Source organism: Cydia amplana, chromosome 17 (genome assembly GCF_948474715.1).
Source record: "Cydia amplana chromosome 17, ilCydAmpl1.1, whole genome shotgun sequence".
Lineage (NCBI taxonomy): Eukaryota > Metazoa > Arthropoda > Insecta > Lepidoptera > Tortricidae > Cydia > Cydia amplana.
In genome coordinates, this window is record NC_086085.1 from 16,272,342 (window position 1) to 16,292,666 (window position 20,325).

At 38.7% G+C, this 20,325-nt stretch overlaps 2 protein-coding genes across 3 annotated transcripts in view; one reads left to right on the forward strand and one right to left on the reverse strand.

Annotated features, from left to right (window-relative positions):
- LOC134656116 (juvenile hormone esterase-like) overlaps positions 1-20,325 on the forward strand; it is a 381,571-nt gene that overhangs the window by 69,539 nt on the left and 291,707 nt on the right. The window lies entirely within an intron of this gene.
- LOC134655882 (paired box protein Pax-1-like) overlaps positions 16,045-20,325 on the reverse strand; it is a 31,696-nt gene continuing 27,415 nt past the window's right edge. For both annotated transcript variants that reach the window (XM_063511380.1, XM_063511379.1), the window contains exons 2-5: positions 17,386-17,533; positions 17,071-17,203; positions 16,548-16,790; positions 16,045-16,227 (exon numbers count right to left, since the gene is read on the reverse strand). In XM_063511380.1, the coding sequence (XP_063367450.1) occupies positions 16,144-16,227; positions 16,548-16,790; positions 17,071-17,203; positions 17,386-17,533 (608 nt within the window). In that variant the 3' untranslated portion in view covers positions 16,045-16,143. The remainder of the gene's footprint in view (positions 16,228-16,547; positions 16,791-17,070; positions 17,204-17,385; positions 17,534-20,325) is intronic.

Sequence of the window (20,325 nt, forward strand, 5' to 3'; positions counted from 1 at the left end):
GGGACAGCCCCAGCAGCCTTCTGAACACTGTTATTGACAATTTACAGTGTCCAATAGTGCTCAAATGGAACGATATGCACATGGACCATAATAGAGGTGCTGTTAGGCTAATTTAGTTATTTAAGTTATTTAAGAAATAGTTTTAGTTTAATTTAATTTGTAATGTATGGATCTTGTTATCTGAATTAAATATATATAAAAATAAATAAAAAATAAAACAAAGAGGGTGACCATACATGTCGTAAATAAATTATAACTTTTTTTTAAACAGTATAAAATAAATTAAAGTTAATCTCACAAGTACTAGTACGAAACAGTTGTTTATAGCTTACTGTATGCGTAGGCTTGATCCTGCTCACGTCTCCTGAATCATACCGGAGTATAATCATTGATGAATTATTTAGAAAAAAAAGTATCAATATTACCCATGCGTCATTTGTAAGTATAATACCTAATTTTATGTGCTATGTATAAAGTTTAAATACCTACTTAAATAAATATTGTCACAATGGGTTTTAAACAACAAGTTAGTCCCCTCGCAAAATTTCTTATTAAGTATTTTATTTATTTTATTCACACAGATAAGCTCACAGTTTTACGCCAAAACGCTTTCAAGGTACCTATAGGTACTTACAAATTAAATAATTATACAAACTAAATAAGTATCAATTAAATCGCAGATGAATTATTCCTCTTGTTCTGGCCTTATCCCATTTTTATTTGGAGTTGGCTCTCCTAATCAATTTTTTCCAGTTATATCTATTCCGGGTCGTCGTTGAATCTAATCTATATTCTTATTGACAGATCAATTATTATACATATTATAATGTCATATATAATTATCCTTGAATTTAAATTGATATATATATGTCGGGGACGGATGGTCCCGATGGCGGTGGGCGCGTGGGGGTAGTACCTAGATGTATTACTTCACAGCCAAAATAGTAGGTATGCTACCAACGCATGAAATAAATATTCGGACTCATTAACCATACTAGTGCCTACTAATATTTCAGTACTAAATGATGAAAAGAACTAATTGCTATTAGAATGTTGACTGGTTAAATTCAAAATAAAAAGATCACATGAAACCGTTCAAATCTTTATTTTACAAAAGTAAGCTTCTAATGGCACATAAGAAATCAAAATAACACTTGGAATAAAACACTTAGATAAACGGTTAAAGAAAGTGAGAATCTATAAACTTTCAGAATAATCCTTCAGGTATAAGCCTTCAGGAACGTAGCGAATTAGGCACGAGCTTGGCTAACGTCCGATCTCTAGCGCGGTCCGATCAAGAAGAAGGAAGCCAGTCCCAGCGGCGGAGCCAACCGCTCCCGCCTCCAATTCAAGTTGGTAAACCTGCCTGACCAGTGTACCAACATAACGACAAAAATGCCTGCTCGTGCCTACGTTCACTCAAGATACGCCTCTTGACGTTCCAAAGCCTTCTACCTGTCATTTTCGTTCAACAATACACCAATAGATGGCGGCGTTACTCACTACGCAGCTTCATTATTTCGTTACAAGCAAATAATACATAGCCAAACATTGCTAATCCACTTTTACAGGCGTCTAACTATGAACTGTAATGCTGCAATACGTCTTTCTGGTGTCTCGCTCCGACACGGCCGTCCTGCGCTACACACGTCCTCGTGTGTGTGTGTACGCATTTGATACTGAAACAAAACATACAGCACAGTATGTCATCGCTCGGTCATTCCTGACCAACAATTTGGGTCTCATTCAAATTACTATTAAAATCAAACTTTGTTATCAATCAAACCAGAAAAAAAAAAAAAATTGTTCAAAATTACTTTAACAATCCTCAATTCTCTAGTCAAAAATAGTCCATCGAGCAACGACTAAATAAAAATACTCGTCAGTAATCATCGCTGCTATCTAACGGATACACTCCAATAATCATCGCCTCCATCTGGCGGGTACTCTCAAATTTATGTGAAAACAAAACAATCCCAAACATCAAAAACACAAATCACAACAGCTCTAATTCATTGCTCGATAGTATCACTACTATTGTCGTCAATATCAATTTACGGGGAAATTATCTGGCATTAAAAAAAAAATTGGTCATATGTGATCTAAATTTTTGTAAGACATCTTAAAATAAATAACATTCTGAATTGATAGTTCCAATTTTACTCATATGAGCACAGTACATAAACGGGAATTCATTTTTAACAAAACAACACCAGTCCTTCGGTGCATTGCCAGTCCTTCGGCAGATACCAGACCCTCGTCAGAAGTAACCATCTCAGCCGCGTAAGTGCTACTCCTCGCAAAGAGCATTCTGCACATAAAAAGCAGACCACGTGCACCTCTTACATGCTCCGGCACTTCTGATGCGGTCACTAAACAATACCCAGTCCATCGAAAGCAAAACACTAGTGCCCAGTCCATCGGGCGTACTTTCAGTCCATCGAAAGCAAAACAGTATTGCCCAGTCCATCGGGCATGCCTTCAGTCCATCGAAAGCATGACAGTATTGCCCAGTCCATCGGGCGCGCCTTCAGTCTATTGAAAGCAAAACAGTAGTGCCCAGTCCATCGGGCGTAATTACAGTCCTACGAAAGTACAAGCTTTCAGTCCGTCGAAAGCAAAACAATGTTAACAGTGAATTCCAAAAAAAAAAGAATTTAAAAACAGGTCTTTAAATCATGTTACTCAGAACCATTGGTACGATCAGCTTCAACTGATCAACTGAAACTGAACATTACTGATCAAAATCAAACTCGCTCAAGACTTCTATGCAGAAGTAAAACATCTCAAAATAATCCCAACGAAATGGGAACTGCTCACCAGCTTAATAAAGTATGATGCACGCGACCAAGTCAAAGGTGGTGGTGGTGAGGTCCAACCCAAGCACGGAGGCTGATTCTTTCCGCTTGCCGTTGCCGTTGCTGCGGCAGATTGCGAGAGACACGATGTGGTTCAACATAGCTGGCTGTTACTGAAATCATCATTTGCACGGTATCAGGTTTATCATGAATGCAGGCTAAACTCAAAAGGTTTATGAAATGCAAGGTAGCAGACACAAAAAAACATGTTTCCAATGTATACGGGACTTCAAAAATCTCAGAATAAAATTTAAACTTCAATGAGTGCGTTTTATTTAATTCCATGAACAAACAAACACGTGTTCCAAAAATAAGTAACACGGTAAATGGGCCAATACGAAAAGTGACAGCTTATTAGTTACGTTCGACTGTTATGCTTCGCCATTACACTCAAAATAAAATTCACTAATAAACAATTAGAACGAAACCTGTCCTTTTATTTCCAAATCTCCAGCACAGAAGATACTGCACAGCCGCCTCTGTATCACGGGCGCAATGGCGTCCGCAAGCTCGCTCGGCTTCGGCTGCAGGACACTGTAACATTAATTTTCATATGCGTAGCTCATGTTTCCATAGTATACACGATTTGTGATCTATCACGGCATTACGAGCAATAATTTGTCGCAATTTTATTAATTACTAAACATTACAGGGTAAAGATTACATAATGCTTGCATTGGCAAATCAGCAGGATCAATTTCTAACGGTGCATTGTATTTTTATGAAAAAAAATATTTTTTGAGGGTAGATGCACAAGTGAGCGATGAAATAATATCACGTCGCGACAGCCAATATTTGATTTTAATTAACAATATGGATTTCACATCAAAATAACTTAAGATCACTTAGATTTAAATGGATTTTAAAAATTAATTGTATTTTCATGAAAAATCAATTATTGAGGGTAGATTCACAAGTGAGCGATGAATAATATCACGTCGTGATAGCTAATACTTGGTTTTAATTAACAGTATGGATTTCAAATCAAAATAACTCAAGATCGCTTCGATTTAAATGGATTACAAAAATTAATTACAAAGAAACATAACGATCCCAGACATGACGTCACGTAACGACCGCTATGCTCGACTGCCTCAATCATAATTCACAATTTCACAATAATTCTCACCAAATAACAATGAATTACACTCACCATTCAATCAAGGTTAGACACGTGAGCTTACCATTACAAAGTGTCCAGATTATGGAATGTAGGTCACCAGAAATACACCACGCTCCCAGGTGGCTGTGTAAGCAATACATGAAACTCCGCATCTATCCCACTTGCTGATGTCGGGGACGGATGGTCCCGATGGCGGTGGGCGCGTGGGGGTAGTACCTAGATGTATTACTTCACAGCCAAAATAGTAGGTATGCTACCAACGCATGAAATAAATATTCGGACTCATTAACCATACTAGTGCCTACTAATATTTCAGTACTAAATGATGAAAAGAACTAATTGCTATTAGAATGTTGACTGGTTAAATTCAAAATAAAAAGATCACATGAAACCGTTCAAATCTTTATTTTACAAAAGTAAGCTTCTAATGGCACATAAGAAATCAAAATAACACTTGGAATAAAACACTTAGATAAACGGTTAAAGAAAGTGAGAATCTATAAACTTTCAGAATAATCCTTCAGGTATAAGCCTTCAGGAACGTAGCGAATTAGGCACGAGCTTGGCTAACGTCCGATCTCTAGCGCGGTCCGATCAAGAAGAAGGAAGCCAGTCCCAGCGGCGGAGCCAACCGCTCCCGCCTCCAATTCAAGTTGGTAAACCTGCCTGACCAGTGTACCAACATAACGACAAAAATGCCTGCTCGTGCCTACGTTCACTCAAGATACGCCTCTTGACGTTCCAAAGCCTTCTACCTGTCATTTTCGTTCAACAATACACCAATAGATGGCGGCGTTACTCACTACGCAGCTTCATTATTTCGTTACAAGCAAATAATACATAGCCAAACATTGCTAATCCACTTTTACAGGCGTCTAACTATGAACTGTAATGCTGCAATACGTCTTTCTGGTGTCTCGCTCCGACATATATATATTTATTATTTAGAAAACCAAACAGTATAAACATATCAAAAATACAATACAAAAGTTGTACTGCAACAAAAGATAGGTAAAGACCTGGAGGTTCATAAATTATAAATTATGCTAATGCTGGGTAAGTACAATATTATAACTACTGCATATAGACATATCAGATAGAAAAAACTGCTATCAGTACTTAGGTACTAAAACAACTTACGTTTAACTATGGTTTTTAGACTAGACATCGAATTTTGAAAGCAATCTATTTCGGAGAGATGTTTATTATAGTAACTAGGAACTCGTCTGAAAAAGGTATGCCTGGAATAGTTCTTGACAGAAAAACTAATATGAAACAGCGATCGAGGGCGTAAGGGGTGATGCGGATCAGGGATGTTGCGAACATCCGCATCCGCATCCGCAACCGCGGAACTTCCGCATTATTTTCAACATCCGCATCTGCATCCGCATCCGCATAAAATCGATGCGGAGCTTATGCGGATGCGGATGTCAAACAAGTCGCTACAGGAACGTCTTAGCGGCGGCGTAAGTAGGTAATTTCGTCATTATCTATAACGAAATCGTCTAAGAACCAGAAAAGTCGGCCAAGTTACTGTTTATTAAAATATAACGCACAGGTGGTCTATATTCTTGCTCAAATACTAAACGTTTCGTTTTTTTTTATTATGATACTAAAAATTTAATATTTGACGTTTTCTATGTACCTAGTCTTGACATCCGCATCCGCATCCGCGGATGTGAGCCTTTAAATATCTGCATCCGCATCCGCATCCGCGGATGTCAAAAAATCTGCATCCGCAACATCCCTGATGCGGACAACTGAAAGCAACTAATCTTAGGAGATTAGGACAATTAATAATATTTTTAAGAATTTTAAACAAAAACAACGTCCAGGTATGTCCTACAGTATACGGTACCTACGGTATACGTATATTGTATAATAATCATTGATAGGTTTAATAAGCAATGCCTTTGATTAATTTAGAACCTCGTCTTGTATCAGTAACAGTTATAAAATTAATAAGTACAATTCCGTTAAAGGTGCTTATAATCATGGTATAATAGACCATGCTTATAATGATAAACTATTCAAAAACAAAACTGTTTGTGTTTATCGGACTATTCCGTAATAGAGAACTTCCCGGAATTAATTATTATTTGGTCCTATGCCCTACCATTCCTCCCAAACGTGTTGTTTATCATTATCATTAATTAGCTTGGGATTTTTTCAATGAGTAAGTCGTACGTCATAGTTCTACTACATTTTGTAAATATTGTGCAATATTTGTAACATTAAGGTCATCAGGGCTGACGGCTGTAAATTGTTTGGTATCTAATTGAGGCATTATTTCATAAAATATTACCTATATATACAAAAAGCGGCCAAGTGCGAGTCGGACTCGCCCATGAAGGGTTCCGTATTTAGGCGATTTATGACGTATAAAAAAAAAACTACTTACTAGATCTCGTTCAAACCAATTTTCGGTGGAAGTTTACATGGTAATGTACATCATATATTTTTTTTAGTTTTATCATTCTCTTATTTTAGAAGTTACAGGGGGGGGGGGGGGACACACACATTTTACCACTTTGGAAGTGTCTCTCGCGCAAACTATTCAGTTTAGAAAAAAATGATATTAGAAACCTCAATATCATTTTTGAAGACCTATCCATAGATATGGGTTTGATGAAAAAAATTTTTTTGAGTTTCAGTTCAAAGTATGGGGAACCCCAAAAATTTATTGTTTTTTTTCTATTTTTGTGTGAAAATCTTAATGCGGTTCACAGATTACATCTACTTACCAAGTTTCAACAGTATAGTTCTTATAGTTTCGGAGAAAAGTGGCTGTGACATACGGACGGACAGACAGACGGACAGACAGACAGACATGATGAATCTATAAGGGTTCCGTTTTTTGCCATTTGGCTACGGAACCCTAAAAAGAAGATTATTACTTATTTTAGGTAAAATATGTGTGCTAATGGGTTAATGATTCAGAAACGCGGCATACAGGTTAGCTGGAAGAGATCCCTTATAGGGATAAATTCGCGTTTGTAACTCTATAAAGTGATTACTGGGCGTTTTTTTTTAAGTGATCCCCTGTACTTTTTTTCAAATTTGGGATTTTTTATGTTATTTCTACTCAGAATCACGAGCTCTTTCTATCCTAATAGGAGAAAAAAAGTGTCCCAAAATTTCCATACATTTTTCGATCTTTCCATTCCGCGACCGCCATACTAAGTCTATGAAAAATGGTGACGGAATGGAAATAAAAACCTTAGGACACAGGATAGAAAGAGCTCGTGATTCTGAGTAGAAATAACATATAAAATCCCAAATTTGAAAAAAAAAAGTGTAGGGGACAACTTAAAAAAAAAACGCCCTACTACTACTGCCAACTACTAACTGCAACATATCCGTCATTAAATAGCTATAATATTACAGATTCCGCTCATAAATGTTTAATATTTGGAGGTTAGCATATTGACCTCAGATAAGATTAAAATAAAAATACGAACGAACGGTTTTACGAGTTTAGGGTTTTTTCAAAGTTCTCGAAATTGATTCCACCATTTTTACTTTGAATTCTATTCAAATGCATAGTAATATTATTTTCTTTCATAGAATAACACTATTTAAAATATGTACCTATCTGTAGCAATGTAGCTGCAAAAGAAATGGGGAACAAATATTATTCAAGTTTTCTTTAATTGAAGAGTTTTTTTAATCGAAACATTCCCGAAAGCTAACTTTCTAATGCTAAAAAAACGAAGTATAGTGTCGTGCGATTTTTTGTCGCTGCGTCTCAGGCGTGACGAATGCGCCGGCGCGCTTTGTAACGCGACGCGTCCCGCCCCGGATCACTCGACCGCGTCACATGGTGGCGCCCCGTCACAGGTCAAGACTAGGCGAATTGTCTATAGTGGGCACTGTCAGCAGTTCGCTCACGATCCATTTGATAATTATTAATAGAGTCATTAGAGTCCAAAGGAAAAGAGATAAAGATTTTAAAAGTTATCGTAGACCAGTGTTCAGGAAATTACAGGCAACTTTAGGCTCAAGAGCAATTATCAGCCATATTCGAACTTTAAGATACTTACGTCAAATTTAGTTCCGTCTATCCTAAGTACAATTTTCTCTAAATATAAGTATGTGTAATAGAATAGTTTCCGATTTTTCTTCACTGCCCCATTTAGCGATTAATTAAACGCGTCAAAATAATTTTCGTTGTCATGTTTTTTGTCCCCAAAATGTGACGAATTGGAGCTTTTTGTATGGAGTGAAATTTAGTTTTACTTTTTCTTAAGAGAAATATAATCTACAGCTAGAGCAATATAGCAGTCAACTTTATTTATTTATTTGATAAAAGACACAAACAGATGCGTGACAGAGTGGTCAGAAACCAGACAACGAAAACAATTTTGACCCAAACACCAAAACATTCTATATACATTTTATTTCATGAATATAAGCTTTGTTTGATGCAGCTGTAGAGCAGATATACTTTTTATATATAGCCACACCAGTATCATAGACGCTGTCAAGGCTGCGCGGGCGCTTTGTAACCCGAGCCGCCCCGCCCAGACGCAACGGACCGCGGGTGGCGCCTCTGGACCTCAGCTGTCGGTCGTCAGGGGTCGTCGGGCCACTGGTTGGGCTTGTTAGTCCCATATTTCTATCAGCCACAACACTTGAGATGTTGCTGAAAAGTGGTTTACTAGAATTACGAATACAGTTGAAGTAACAGGTGACGAAGTGGCGTCCGCGTCCATGGAATCATCTCAATCTTTCTGCTTCGCCTTAAGGTTGACTGGTAGAGAATGCTTTTGGCATTAAGTCCGCCTTTTGTGCGATAAGTTTTTCTTTTGTGCAATAAAGTTTAAATAAATAAATAAATCATACTTAACGCAGCTCCGCGAGGCTCTACTTGTGTTGCGTGGAAATAGGAAATATCAGTGAAGAAGGGCTTCGTTCAAATGAAATTAAACCACGTTTACAGGTCGTGGGCAACTGAAGTGACATAAAAACTTATCTTTGACACCGGCAATGTATGCATTTTGGTGCTTATTTTAGCTATTAGTGAAAAGCGAAATTATCGCCATCGTGCTAGACTAGAGAAAAAAAATGAGAATTTTATTTTCTCATGGCGAATTAGTTGCAATCAATAGTCAGGTGTGCGTGTCCGTATGAAATCTGTAATTACAAGTAATTAATCACGCTCGGATCGGACTCGGACAGGCACTCGACAGCAATAATCGCGTAATCCTGTGTAAGACAGTAAATTAGTCGGCGGAGATTGGAGATAAGGTAATCATGATTCTCAGTAGACTCATGTAAGTAGCAATTGATAGGGTGGTGTGAATATCTATATATAAGTTCGTTTGGCACTGAGGCCAAATTGGAGGGGACACTGGTGAGATTTACAGCGAAAGAAGTAGCCAAAGTGATTCATTCAATAACGAGAGGCAAGTCCCCTGGCCATGATGGCCTCAGTGTTGAACACCTCCAACATGCCGGGCCGCACATTTCTAGAGTTCTGGCAATGTTATTTTCGTTATGTGTGAGTCACTCGTATCTTCCCCCCGACCTTATGAGGACTGTAGTTGTACCTGTAGTGAAAAACAAAACTGGAGACATGTCAGATGCAAACAACTACAGGCCTATCTCTCTTGCGACCATCATTGCCAAGGTGTTTGATGGCATGCTTAATATACAGTTAGATAAACACCTTTCTCTCCATGATAACCAATTTGGTTTCAGGCCTCGGTTGTCTACTGAAAGTGCAATACTGTCGCTTAAGCATGTCATCAGATACTACACGGACCGTAAAACCCCTGTCTACGCTTGTTTTTTGGATTTATCCAAAGCTTTTGACATGGTGTCCTACGAGCGATTATGGAGAAAGCTTGAGAGCATTAATTTGCCTCAGGAACTAGTTAACATTTTCAGGCACTGGTACGGACACCAGGTCAACAGCGTCAGATGGGCAGGAGAGATGTCGGAGGAGTACAGGCTGGAGTGTGGTGTGAGACAGGGAGGTCTAACGTCTCCCTCACTCTTCAACCTGTACATGAATGCACTTATTGTCGAGCTCAGCGGTCGGCATGTCGGCTGTCATGTGGATGGTATTTGCGTAAATAACTTGAGTTATGCAGACGATATGGTCCTGCTGAGTGCGTCAATATGTGGCCTTCGCACCTTACTTAAAACCTGTGAGGAGTACGTTAGTGACCACGGTTTAATGTACAATGCCGTTAAAAGCCAGTATATGGTCTTTGAGGTTGGGTCTAAACGAGTACTGGACGTGCCCCCTATATATCTGAATGGCGTACCTCTGGAAAGAGTACAACAATTTAAATATCTTGGCCATATCGTTACGACCGACCTCAAGGACAGTGCTGACATCGAGCGTGAGCGGAGGGCCTTATGTGTTAGAGCTAACATGATCGCCCGGAGGTTTGCAAGGTGTTCCTGGGACGTGAAAGTAACGCTTTTTAGAGCGTACTGCACGTCTCTGTACACGTGCAGCCTGTGGGCGAACTACACTCGGAAAGCCTACAACACCCTCCGTGTGCAGTTTAACAATGCGTTCAGGGCGGTGATGGGGCTGCCTCGCTACTGCAGCGCGTCGGGCATGTTCGCGGAGGCGCGCGCGGCGTGTTTCTCCGCGAGCATGCGCGCGCGCGGCGCCGCCTTGGTCCGTAGAGTGCGAGCTAGCCCCAACGCCGTCCTGGCCATGATTGCCGACAGAGTCGACTGCCCCTACATGCGGCATTGTTGCGACCGGCATGTTTTAAAATAATTTTTGTTGTGTTGTGCTTAGTATTTAGAATAGTGTATGTTTAATGTTATTTATTTTGTTTAATGTAATTTTAATTTAATTGTATATTATTGTGATTATGAGTCCTCGTTACTCGAAATAAATGAATTTTATTTTATTTTTTTATTTTTATTTATTTTATATATGCTTGTTTATAATATAAGCCTAGCAATTGATATACTGCTTACTCGTATTTTGGAATGTATTTAAATATTTATAAGAAACACATAGGTAATTGAATTTCAATTTGATATTGTAGATGTAGAGTACAAATAATTTCGTAGGTAGGTATGTAATTAGTATTTTTTTTATTTTTTTTTGTCTGTGACCTACCTATCGTACATATTTGTTTATCGTACGTATTACCTAAGGTAAACGTACTAGTGCTCGACATGCTAATGACCAATAGATGACACCCTGCTGTCACCTCTATTAACTACCTATAGATGACATGCATGTACTTACTGGGACCGCGTCGAGCACCGTACGTTTACCTTACTTTTTTAATTTCTATTATACATATAATATAAGTCAATTGATCTATCTACATAAATGTCGTGCTAGGGCATCAACCAATACGGTACTTAGCTCCCCTTCCTTCAGTGGGTGAGAAGAAGGCCGTTCGTTGAAGCTACTTACCCGAAGTTTGCCTAAAATAAATACGAATACATACTTAATTAAATAAATCCTCAATCATTTGATAGCAGTAAATATATCGGGAAAATAATTTATTTTCAAAATCAACATTCCTTATTCCATTCGATCGGTTCGAGGTTTACCTGCGTGCTCGAATTCGAATAAATCCAGGTCGAATGCTTACAAATTCTTATTTGATTTTATTCGCCGAAGGTTTTACGGCGGAGCCGCGCCTGCGCAAAGCCGCCGGCGGTTTAATTACGTCAGAGCGTCGGATGTCACTTTACAGTCGCCATGTTTTTTGCTCCCGCGCTTTCTGCCGTCGTAAAATTTGTTATTAATTCAGTAAAATTTCGGATTAGGTGGTTTAAATTCGAAACAAAGCAAGGATTTAATTGGTAATTCGTGTGGGTTATTGTTTTCGCCTGTAAAGCCGATTCAGCGGGTCGAGTGTCGTGCGCGCTGCGCCCGCGCCGCTGCCCGCCGCGAATCAATTAAAAACGCCCGAGATTATTTTCATTCGCTGGAATTAGAGTTTCGACGATAAAACCTTTGTATGTGCATTTTGTGGCTTATGCGTATACATATACTGTACGAGTAGGTACGTATTTTATTCTAAGTAGATGGCTAGTTTTTAAATGTAACTTTACTAAGCAAATACTTTTGTTTTATCCAAACATTAGTGTCCCGAGTGGGATAATGTCTTTCCAATGATACCAACTTCACTTACCTACTATATAAAATAAAAATAAAACATGAAATAAAAACAATACTTACAATACAAATTGGCTCGTACCATTGTGTTTCTTGGACCTTACGTATGAAATAAGTATGTCTTTTTTTATCAGTTGCTTTTTGGTGCTTTGGTGAAGGGAAACAGAGCGAAACTATAGATATTATACTCCTATGTTTATTTATAAAGAAATTTGAAAGTGTCTTTCAAGCTCCAAATTCACATTTGGCTAGCGTGAGGATTATAGCTTATAGCCGAAATTGCCCCGAACATTCTTAAAATGAGCAATGGGTCCTACCATCGCCCACACTGTTAACTGTACATCGGTGAACTTTATACCTTTTGTAAAGATCCACCGATGTAGGTACAGTTAGGAGTGTTGCTGTTTATACATAATAAACAGTTGATGATGATGACATGGGCGGTAAACAAATACTTACAGTTTGTTTATCTACTTGGTACATGGAATTTATTTAATTTATAAAGGGAGAAAAGAAAAGAAAACAAATTAGTCACGTGCAAACCGATTTAATTTGTAAATGGTCGTATCCATAACTGGATCTAAATTATCATAAATACCTATATGTATATATTTACACCGCTAGCTCTAATAAAGGCACTTAAGTATTTACTTACATTAATGGTGCTATCAAGTAAAATATTCGTTACAATAATCTTTAACCTGGACATGACCCATTGAGCCGACTCCTGGCTGCCCCACGCCGGGTCAGGAGGCTGTGGCCCGCATTTAATTAAGTACTTTAGTCATACAATGAGAATAGGTCTTAAGTAACGCCGTACACGTTAGAGCTACATAAATGTAGGTACCTATATTGAAACATTTAACCAACAAAAGTGCCGTAAAACCTCTAAACTATGCATATTGGAATTGAAATTGAAATATTTATTGCAGACCGTGGTCCATAATGTGTTAGTACAGGTAGGTACAATTAATATTTACATACTATATTTAAATTATGGTTAGTTATTGCAAAATAAAACAAAAATCAATAAAATTACATTATTACCTATACTTCGTTTTTTTTAGCATTAGAAATAAGGTAAAAAACACATTTTAAAAATAAGTTACGGCAAATATGTAACAATTATGAATCTAATACACGATCATTTATATTCTTCTGCTTTCATAAGTAATAGTTTTTGATTTTTAAAAACCGTTATTCAATTAAAAGACATGTCAAGATCGCTTACCTTCTTGCAAGTTCTTTCTAATGCTAAAAAAAACGAACTATAGTTCATATCACTTAAGATATAAAACTGCTGGTCTAAACAAACTATGTAGCTGAAATAATATTAATTGGTTATGAAAAAAGTTGTGGTATTAAATAATGGAAACAATTGCACAGGTTTTAATAAAAAATAGTTAACTAGATAGTAATCTAAGAATTTTATTGTTGAATCAGTTTCACTTGTAATTTAGTTTGGAGGTTTTACGGTAAATTAAAAAAAAATGTAGCCTTTCGTATGTCTTGTCTCGTATACATCCCAGACAATTTGGACTGTAATTTATAATTTCAAGGTTATTAACATTTTATTCAGTAGCAAAAAATTTAAAGGGCATACGAAGGGCTAGAAGTACTTTTGGAAAATCAAAAAATTATAAATATACCTACTCGTATTGAAATAATATCATTACACATAATAATTTAAATACGAATACGCCTCTAAAGCTTAGAGTAGGTAGGTGTACACGGCGGGCAAATACATATTAAAAATAAAATAAAATGTTTAGTGCTTGTACACTTAGCAGCAGAAGCGGGTTCGGGTTCGGGTCGGTTAAAAATTAACTAAACTCAATTTTATTTTTATGTGACTAAGAGCGTGTTTGAGTAAGAGGGTGAGTGGGTGATGTGGTCAAAGTGAGGTCATTTTGAGCACCTCACCTGCTTAACAGCCATTTCTGCTGCTGACTTAACTCACGAAACTCTCAATTCTGAAATATAATACCTGTGTACCTAATTTAAGTACCCATCTTTGACTTACAAACGAAGATATATTCTGAGCTTATTTACTAGCAATTAAATATTTACAACAAAACATTGCACCCGCGTCAGTGTCCTATTTAAGCCGTAGGTTCAGAAATTCACCGTCTTCAAATCCTTTGTAACTCTGGTATATGTACCTAAGAAATACTTATTTTGTGAAAAGAATATGCGCACCAACGAAATGTGCACAAACGCTATATGCGCACCAATTTTCTGGCCCACTTCGTAGTGCTCCTAAAGGCCCGTCTTTACGAAGTAATATATAAGTCAGTGATAATAAAACAACTCGATTTAGAAATTACGGTGGGAAGAAATGGTCATAATCATTGCATCGAAATGAAAATAACTATCTTTTAATTTAGATTAAGCAAGTGTCAGCGCTTTCAGCGGTACCTACGAGTATGCTCCACTCTCCCAACAAATGTAAAGTCCGTGCATCGTAATTCAGTAAACAGTTTCAGTTCGGGTAGGAGGATGAATATTCTGCACCTATGACACAACTAGGTATCATCAGTACTACTCCACCGGTAATACTTAAGTATCGTAAAGATATACATTGTACATTAATTAACTTACAATAAATATCATGAAGTTAACATGTAACTATTAGGTATTTACTTACACTAGATAATACTTTAGATCCGCACTTGTACCTATTAAATCAATGAAACAACTGAAAGAACATTTAGATAAAATAAATTCAATATACACCTTGCTTCTTGGTAATAAGGCGAAAAATGAACAAGTACAAACTTATCTTTGACGTCGACTGTACGTTAACCGATTAAAATGATTTCAGTGTAATTTCGTACCTACCATCGTTCAAGGATTTTGACAAATAAAATTGGTTGACAGTAGTACAGTCAGCTACATTTGCTTCATTGTGTAACATATACTATTGTATATATTACACAATGAAGCGCGCAAAAATATCTGACGCAATCGCAATCTTAATATGTATCCACATATAGAGCGTGTCAAAAATTATTGCGTACTTCGTTATGTTACAATATTTTCGCAGATGACTGTAAAAGTACATGTTTAATAAATACATAACTGGGTACAGAGTAGGGTACAGTCACGTTACGTTCGGGACAGTTACTGAGTTATAAACGCAACTACATACACTTTGTGTGACAAAAACGGAAAAAATGTAATAATGTGAAACGAATTTCACTAAGGCGTATCGTAACATTCGTAACATACAAATTCTTGATATACTTATATTATTCGGTGTAGTAAGGCACTTAGCACTTTAATCGTAACAAAACACGTATACCCTTCTTAAATTCTATTATAGCACAATAGATAATAATTATGATCACATATTTAAATTCGCCTAAAGTATTTAATCCGAACACCGAGTATATTATTTATCAGTACCACACAAACTTCACTTCGCGTCACTTTGCCAGAAACTTGGCTAGGTTTGTTTTTCCACACCAAACGTAATAAGACATTGGAGCACCGAACTGAAATGTTATACTGTAGACTGATGCACTGTAAACGCCGTCTGTTCCAGGTCGCACCAAAACCACAGCAGTCACTTATGAACCGGACTGTCTACCGCAGTGCAGTGCAAGGATTTCAATGTAGATCTGTTACGAAGACCTTCATCGTCTCTCGCAAGCCGTGGTGTCTATCTTTGGTCTGATGGGCGTTTCCAATCCGTTTTGTTGTTCCTTGCAGCCGACATATCACACACTTGCATCGGTCTTAGTGTCCTCACAATAACCTGATGCTCACAACAATCTACCAATGCAATGCCTAATGGTTATCAGTCGGGTCGGTCATTAGAGCGGTAAGGCTGCTCAACCAGCCACCCTCTGGTTATCAATCGTTCACTGGTCGTGGTTTGTGGCGCGGTGAGGATTCTGAACAAGTCACCCTCTGGCCTCTGGTTGCCAGTCAGTCACTGGTCGTGGTCGGTGGAGCAGGAAGGGTGCTCAACCAGCCACCCTCTGGTTCTCAATTGGTCACCGGTCGTGGTCGGTGGCGCGGTGAGGGTGCGCGGGCGCGGCGGGTCAGAGCGCGTGCGCGTGGTGCGGCGGCGCGGGCTGTTGGTGTGGATGCAGCCCGTGCGGTGCACCGCCGGCGTGTTGCCGGCCCTGAGGACAAGATACAAGTTTAATCAACTTTTACAGTAACTGCACAGAGTTTGCGCATTCACCTGTCTATATCAAGCGATTTGCCTGCATTTTTTATGAACTTTGATACATAAGATAAGTTACATTCTTATTTTCATAGAATTGCACACACGTACTTGAAAAACAATTATAGTAGATATAGGTAATTTACAGTTGTTGTCTGATGCAAGCAGTCCAGAACAATCGTAGGTATACTCAATGTTTAGTTGTAGTAGAACTTGAACCAGTGCAAGACGGCCCGTGATTAGATGAATGAAGCAGGCAGGAGTGTGCAAACGTACCTGTAGGTAGACGTAGTAGTCATAGGGCTGGTGCAGCGGCCAGCAGCGCTGCGGCGGCACGGGGTAGAGCGGCGGCACGGGGTACAGCGCGCCGCCCAGCTTGTTGCGCAGGATCCTGCTGATGGAGGACACGGAGGGCACGTTGTACTTGTCGCACACGCCGTCCGCGAGCAGCCGGTCGCGGATCTCCCAAGCGAAGATGCCGGGGTCTTTCGCTTTTAGTTGCTTTATGTAGGACACAACCTGGAGCGGGAAACTTGGGTTTGTGAAATGCTCACACAATTACATCACTCTTGGGTAATGGCCATTCTGAAACAGCTTATGTGCAACTAACCAACCGAAGGGAGCACTCATCCTTTTGAAAAGTCAATGCGCTTAAATCATATGTATATCATATTTCACGTTCTAATCGTTCAAATCTTTTATCAAAATGTTTAATATGTACCTACCTACAGTCTACAAATTTTGCCGTATGTATGTATGTTTGTTTTGGCAATAACCTTTATGTTATCAGTCGGCCTACCTTGGGCGTAGTAACGCGGGGTTTCGAGCCTCCAATAGCACCAGGAAGAATTGACCCCGTCTCGTGGTACCGCGCCAGGATCTTTGACACACAGCCATGTGACACTCGAAGTTGCCGGCTGATGTCGCAGGGCCTGGAGAGAAAAAAATATTTGAGCTGAATTTAACTTACGCACTACTAATATATAATACCTATAGATGCGCATGCACGACAATGCTACAAACGAGATGTCGATGAAGTAGGCCGTCTAACAGGTGAAGTGAAGTTCCCCGTACTGCCACATGCTGTGGTCGCGCAACTGGTTGATGTGCTCACCTGATGCCCAGCTGTGCCAGCTCCACTATCCGCAGCCGTACTGCGTTGGGTAGCGGTCGTCCGTTGACGAATACTCCGCCCAGCTGGTTCACTTCGCCGTACTGCTGCGAGCTGCCTACGCCGCCGCCTAGTGAGCCGCCACTCGGATCTGTGTACAAACGAGAGTATGCTCATTATGATACAAAATACATATACCTAGGTAGGTAGTATGGATAGGTGCACCTATTCTTAACACATTCGGTGCGGCAGCGCAAAACCCAAACTTACTGCCAGTGCTTTACGAGTCATATACTTCAATAGACTATATCCTTGTGTATATACAGCTGCCGTCGCCCGCGTATCTGTATAAAATTCCAAAAGATATAGGCATTTTTCAAAACCCTTAATTTTACGGGAATATACTTCCCTTGCCGCGCAGGCCGTATATAACACTAGTGTGGACACTCAAGAATCGATTACGACTTTTATAATCGACAAATTATTTATTATCGTCATCGTGTCTATACGTGTTCAAAACAAATATTATTCATCCCCATATAATTATAAAAAGGGGTCGGACTTTTAGAGTAGGTAATTTTCAATATAGACGTCATAATTTTAATTTTTAACAAGCAGAAACGTCTGCGAATGATGCTATTAAGCTTAGAATAAATTTAAAGGTGGAAAAAAATCATAGATCAAAAATCATAAATATCATAAATGCCATAGCCTTGAATTGTTGCATTAATAAAATGTCGTATCGACGCGGCAACGTGAACAATGCGCAGCACTATATCCAATATGAGCGCTGCGTACCCGCCTTTCGGTGCGGTACGGGGTGATGGAGTACGGACAAATAGCACCCGTGCCGCGCTTAAGAAAAAAAAGCGGCCAAGTGCGAGTCGGACTCGCCCATGAAGGGTTCCGTATTTAGGCGATTTATGACGTATAAAAAAAAAACTACTTACTAGATCTCTTCAAACCAATTTTCGGTGGAAGTTTACATGGTAATGTACATCATATATTTTTTTTCAGTTTTATCATTCTCTTATTTTAGAAGTTACAGGGGGGGGGGGGACACATTTTACCACTTTGGAAGTGTCTCTCGCGCAAACTATTCAGTTTAGAAAAAAATGATATTAGAAACCTCAATATCATTTTTGAAGACCTATCCATAGATACCCCACACGTATGGGTTTGATGAAAAAAAATTTTTTGAGTTTCAGTTCGAAGTATGGGGAACCCCAAAAATTTATTGTTTTTTTTTATTTTTGTGTGAAAATCTTAATGCGGTTCACAGAATACATCTACTTACCAAGTTTCAACAGTATAGTTCTTATAGTTTCGGAGAAAAGTGGCTGTGACATACGGACGGACAGACGGACAGACAGACAGACATGACGAATCTATAAGGATTCCGTTTTTTGCCATTTGGCTACGGAACCCTAAAAATTACCTTTCAGTGCGTTGCGCAAAAATACTTCCCGTACATTTTTTCTTTTGAAATAGAATATACTTGAAGTAACAATATCGGGAGTATAGTCATCTTTTTCTTACTCACACGAGAACATAGAAAAAGCGGCCAAGTGCGAGTCGGACTCGCCCATGAAGGGTTCCGTATTCAGGGGATTTATGACGTATTAAAAAAAAACTACTTACTAGATCTCGTTCAAACCAACAATTTTCGGTGGAAGTTTGCATGGTAATGTACATCATATATTTTTTTTAGTTTTATCATTCTCTTATTTTAGAAGTTACAGGGGGGGGACACACATGTATGTATGTATGTATGTCACTTTATTGCACATAAACAGGTTTACATAAAACGGACAAAAACAAAACAAAAAAAAAGAGAACACATTTTACCACTTTGGAAGTGTCTCTCGCGCATACTATTCAGTTTAGAAAAAAATGATATTAGAGACCTCAATATCATTTTTGAAGACCTATCCATAGATAACCCACACGTATGGGTTTGATGAAAAAAAAATTTTTGACTTTCAGTTCACAGTATGGGGAACCCCCAAAATTTTTTTTTTTTCTATTTTTGTGTGAAAATCTTAATGCGGTTCACAGAATACATCTACTTACCAAGTTTCAACAGTATAGTCCTTATAGTTTCGGAAAAAAGTGGCTGTGACATACGGACGGACAGACAGACGGACAGACGGACGGACAGACAGACAGACATGACGAATCTATAAGGGTTCCGTTTTTTGCCATTTGGCTACGGAACCCTAAAAACCACCGCCGCACCGGGGGTAAGACAAGCGCAGATAGCTGCCGCACCGGCGGAAAGTCCAATACGGCCAAATGCTTCCCGTAACGCAGCGAATGTGTTAAAACGCCTGAGAATTAACTACATGAAATATAAATAGAGGACAAAATATTAAGAAATTTCGATTTCGAGTAAATCCCATGGTAAAAAAATCTCAGTTTAACAGATAGAGGTCTAATATACATATATTCACCGCGCTAAATATGGCCAAGGGTTCAGAACAATCAGAACACACCCTGCAAGTACCAAGCACGCGAATGTAGCACTGGTTAAAAAAGCGCCAGTAGCTTATTCCAAAATTTAAGCTCAAATGTTCACGGTATTTAACCGATTTATTACCTATAGTAAACTGGTATCGTATTTTGAATTTCTGAATACGCCGCAAAAGTATAACCGCCCAAGCAAGTACGTCTCGTTGACATAACTGACACTCCTATTTGGAAAAAACCGGCCAAGTGCGAGTCGGACTCGCGCACGGAAGGTTCCGCACCATCAACAAAAAATTAGAGCAAAACAAGCAAAGAAATGGCCATCCATCCAAGTACTGACCCCGCCCGACGTTGCTTAACTTCGGTCAAAAATCACGTTTGTTGTATGGGAGCCCCACTTAAATCTTTATTTTATTCTGTTTTTAGTATTTGTTGTTATAGCGGCAACAGAAATACATCATCTGTGAAAATTTC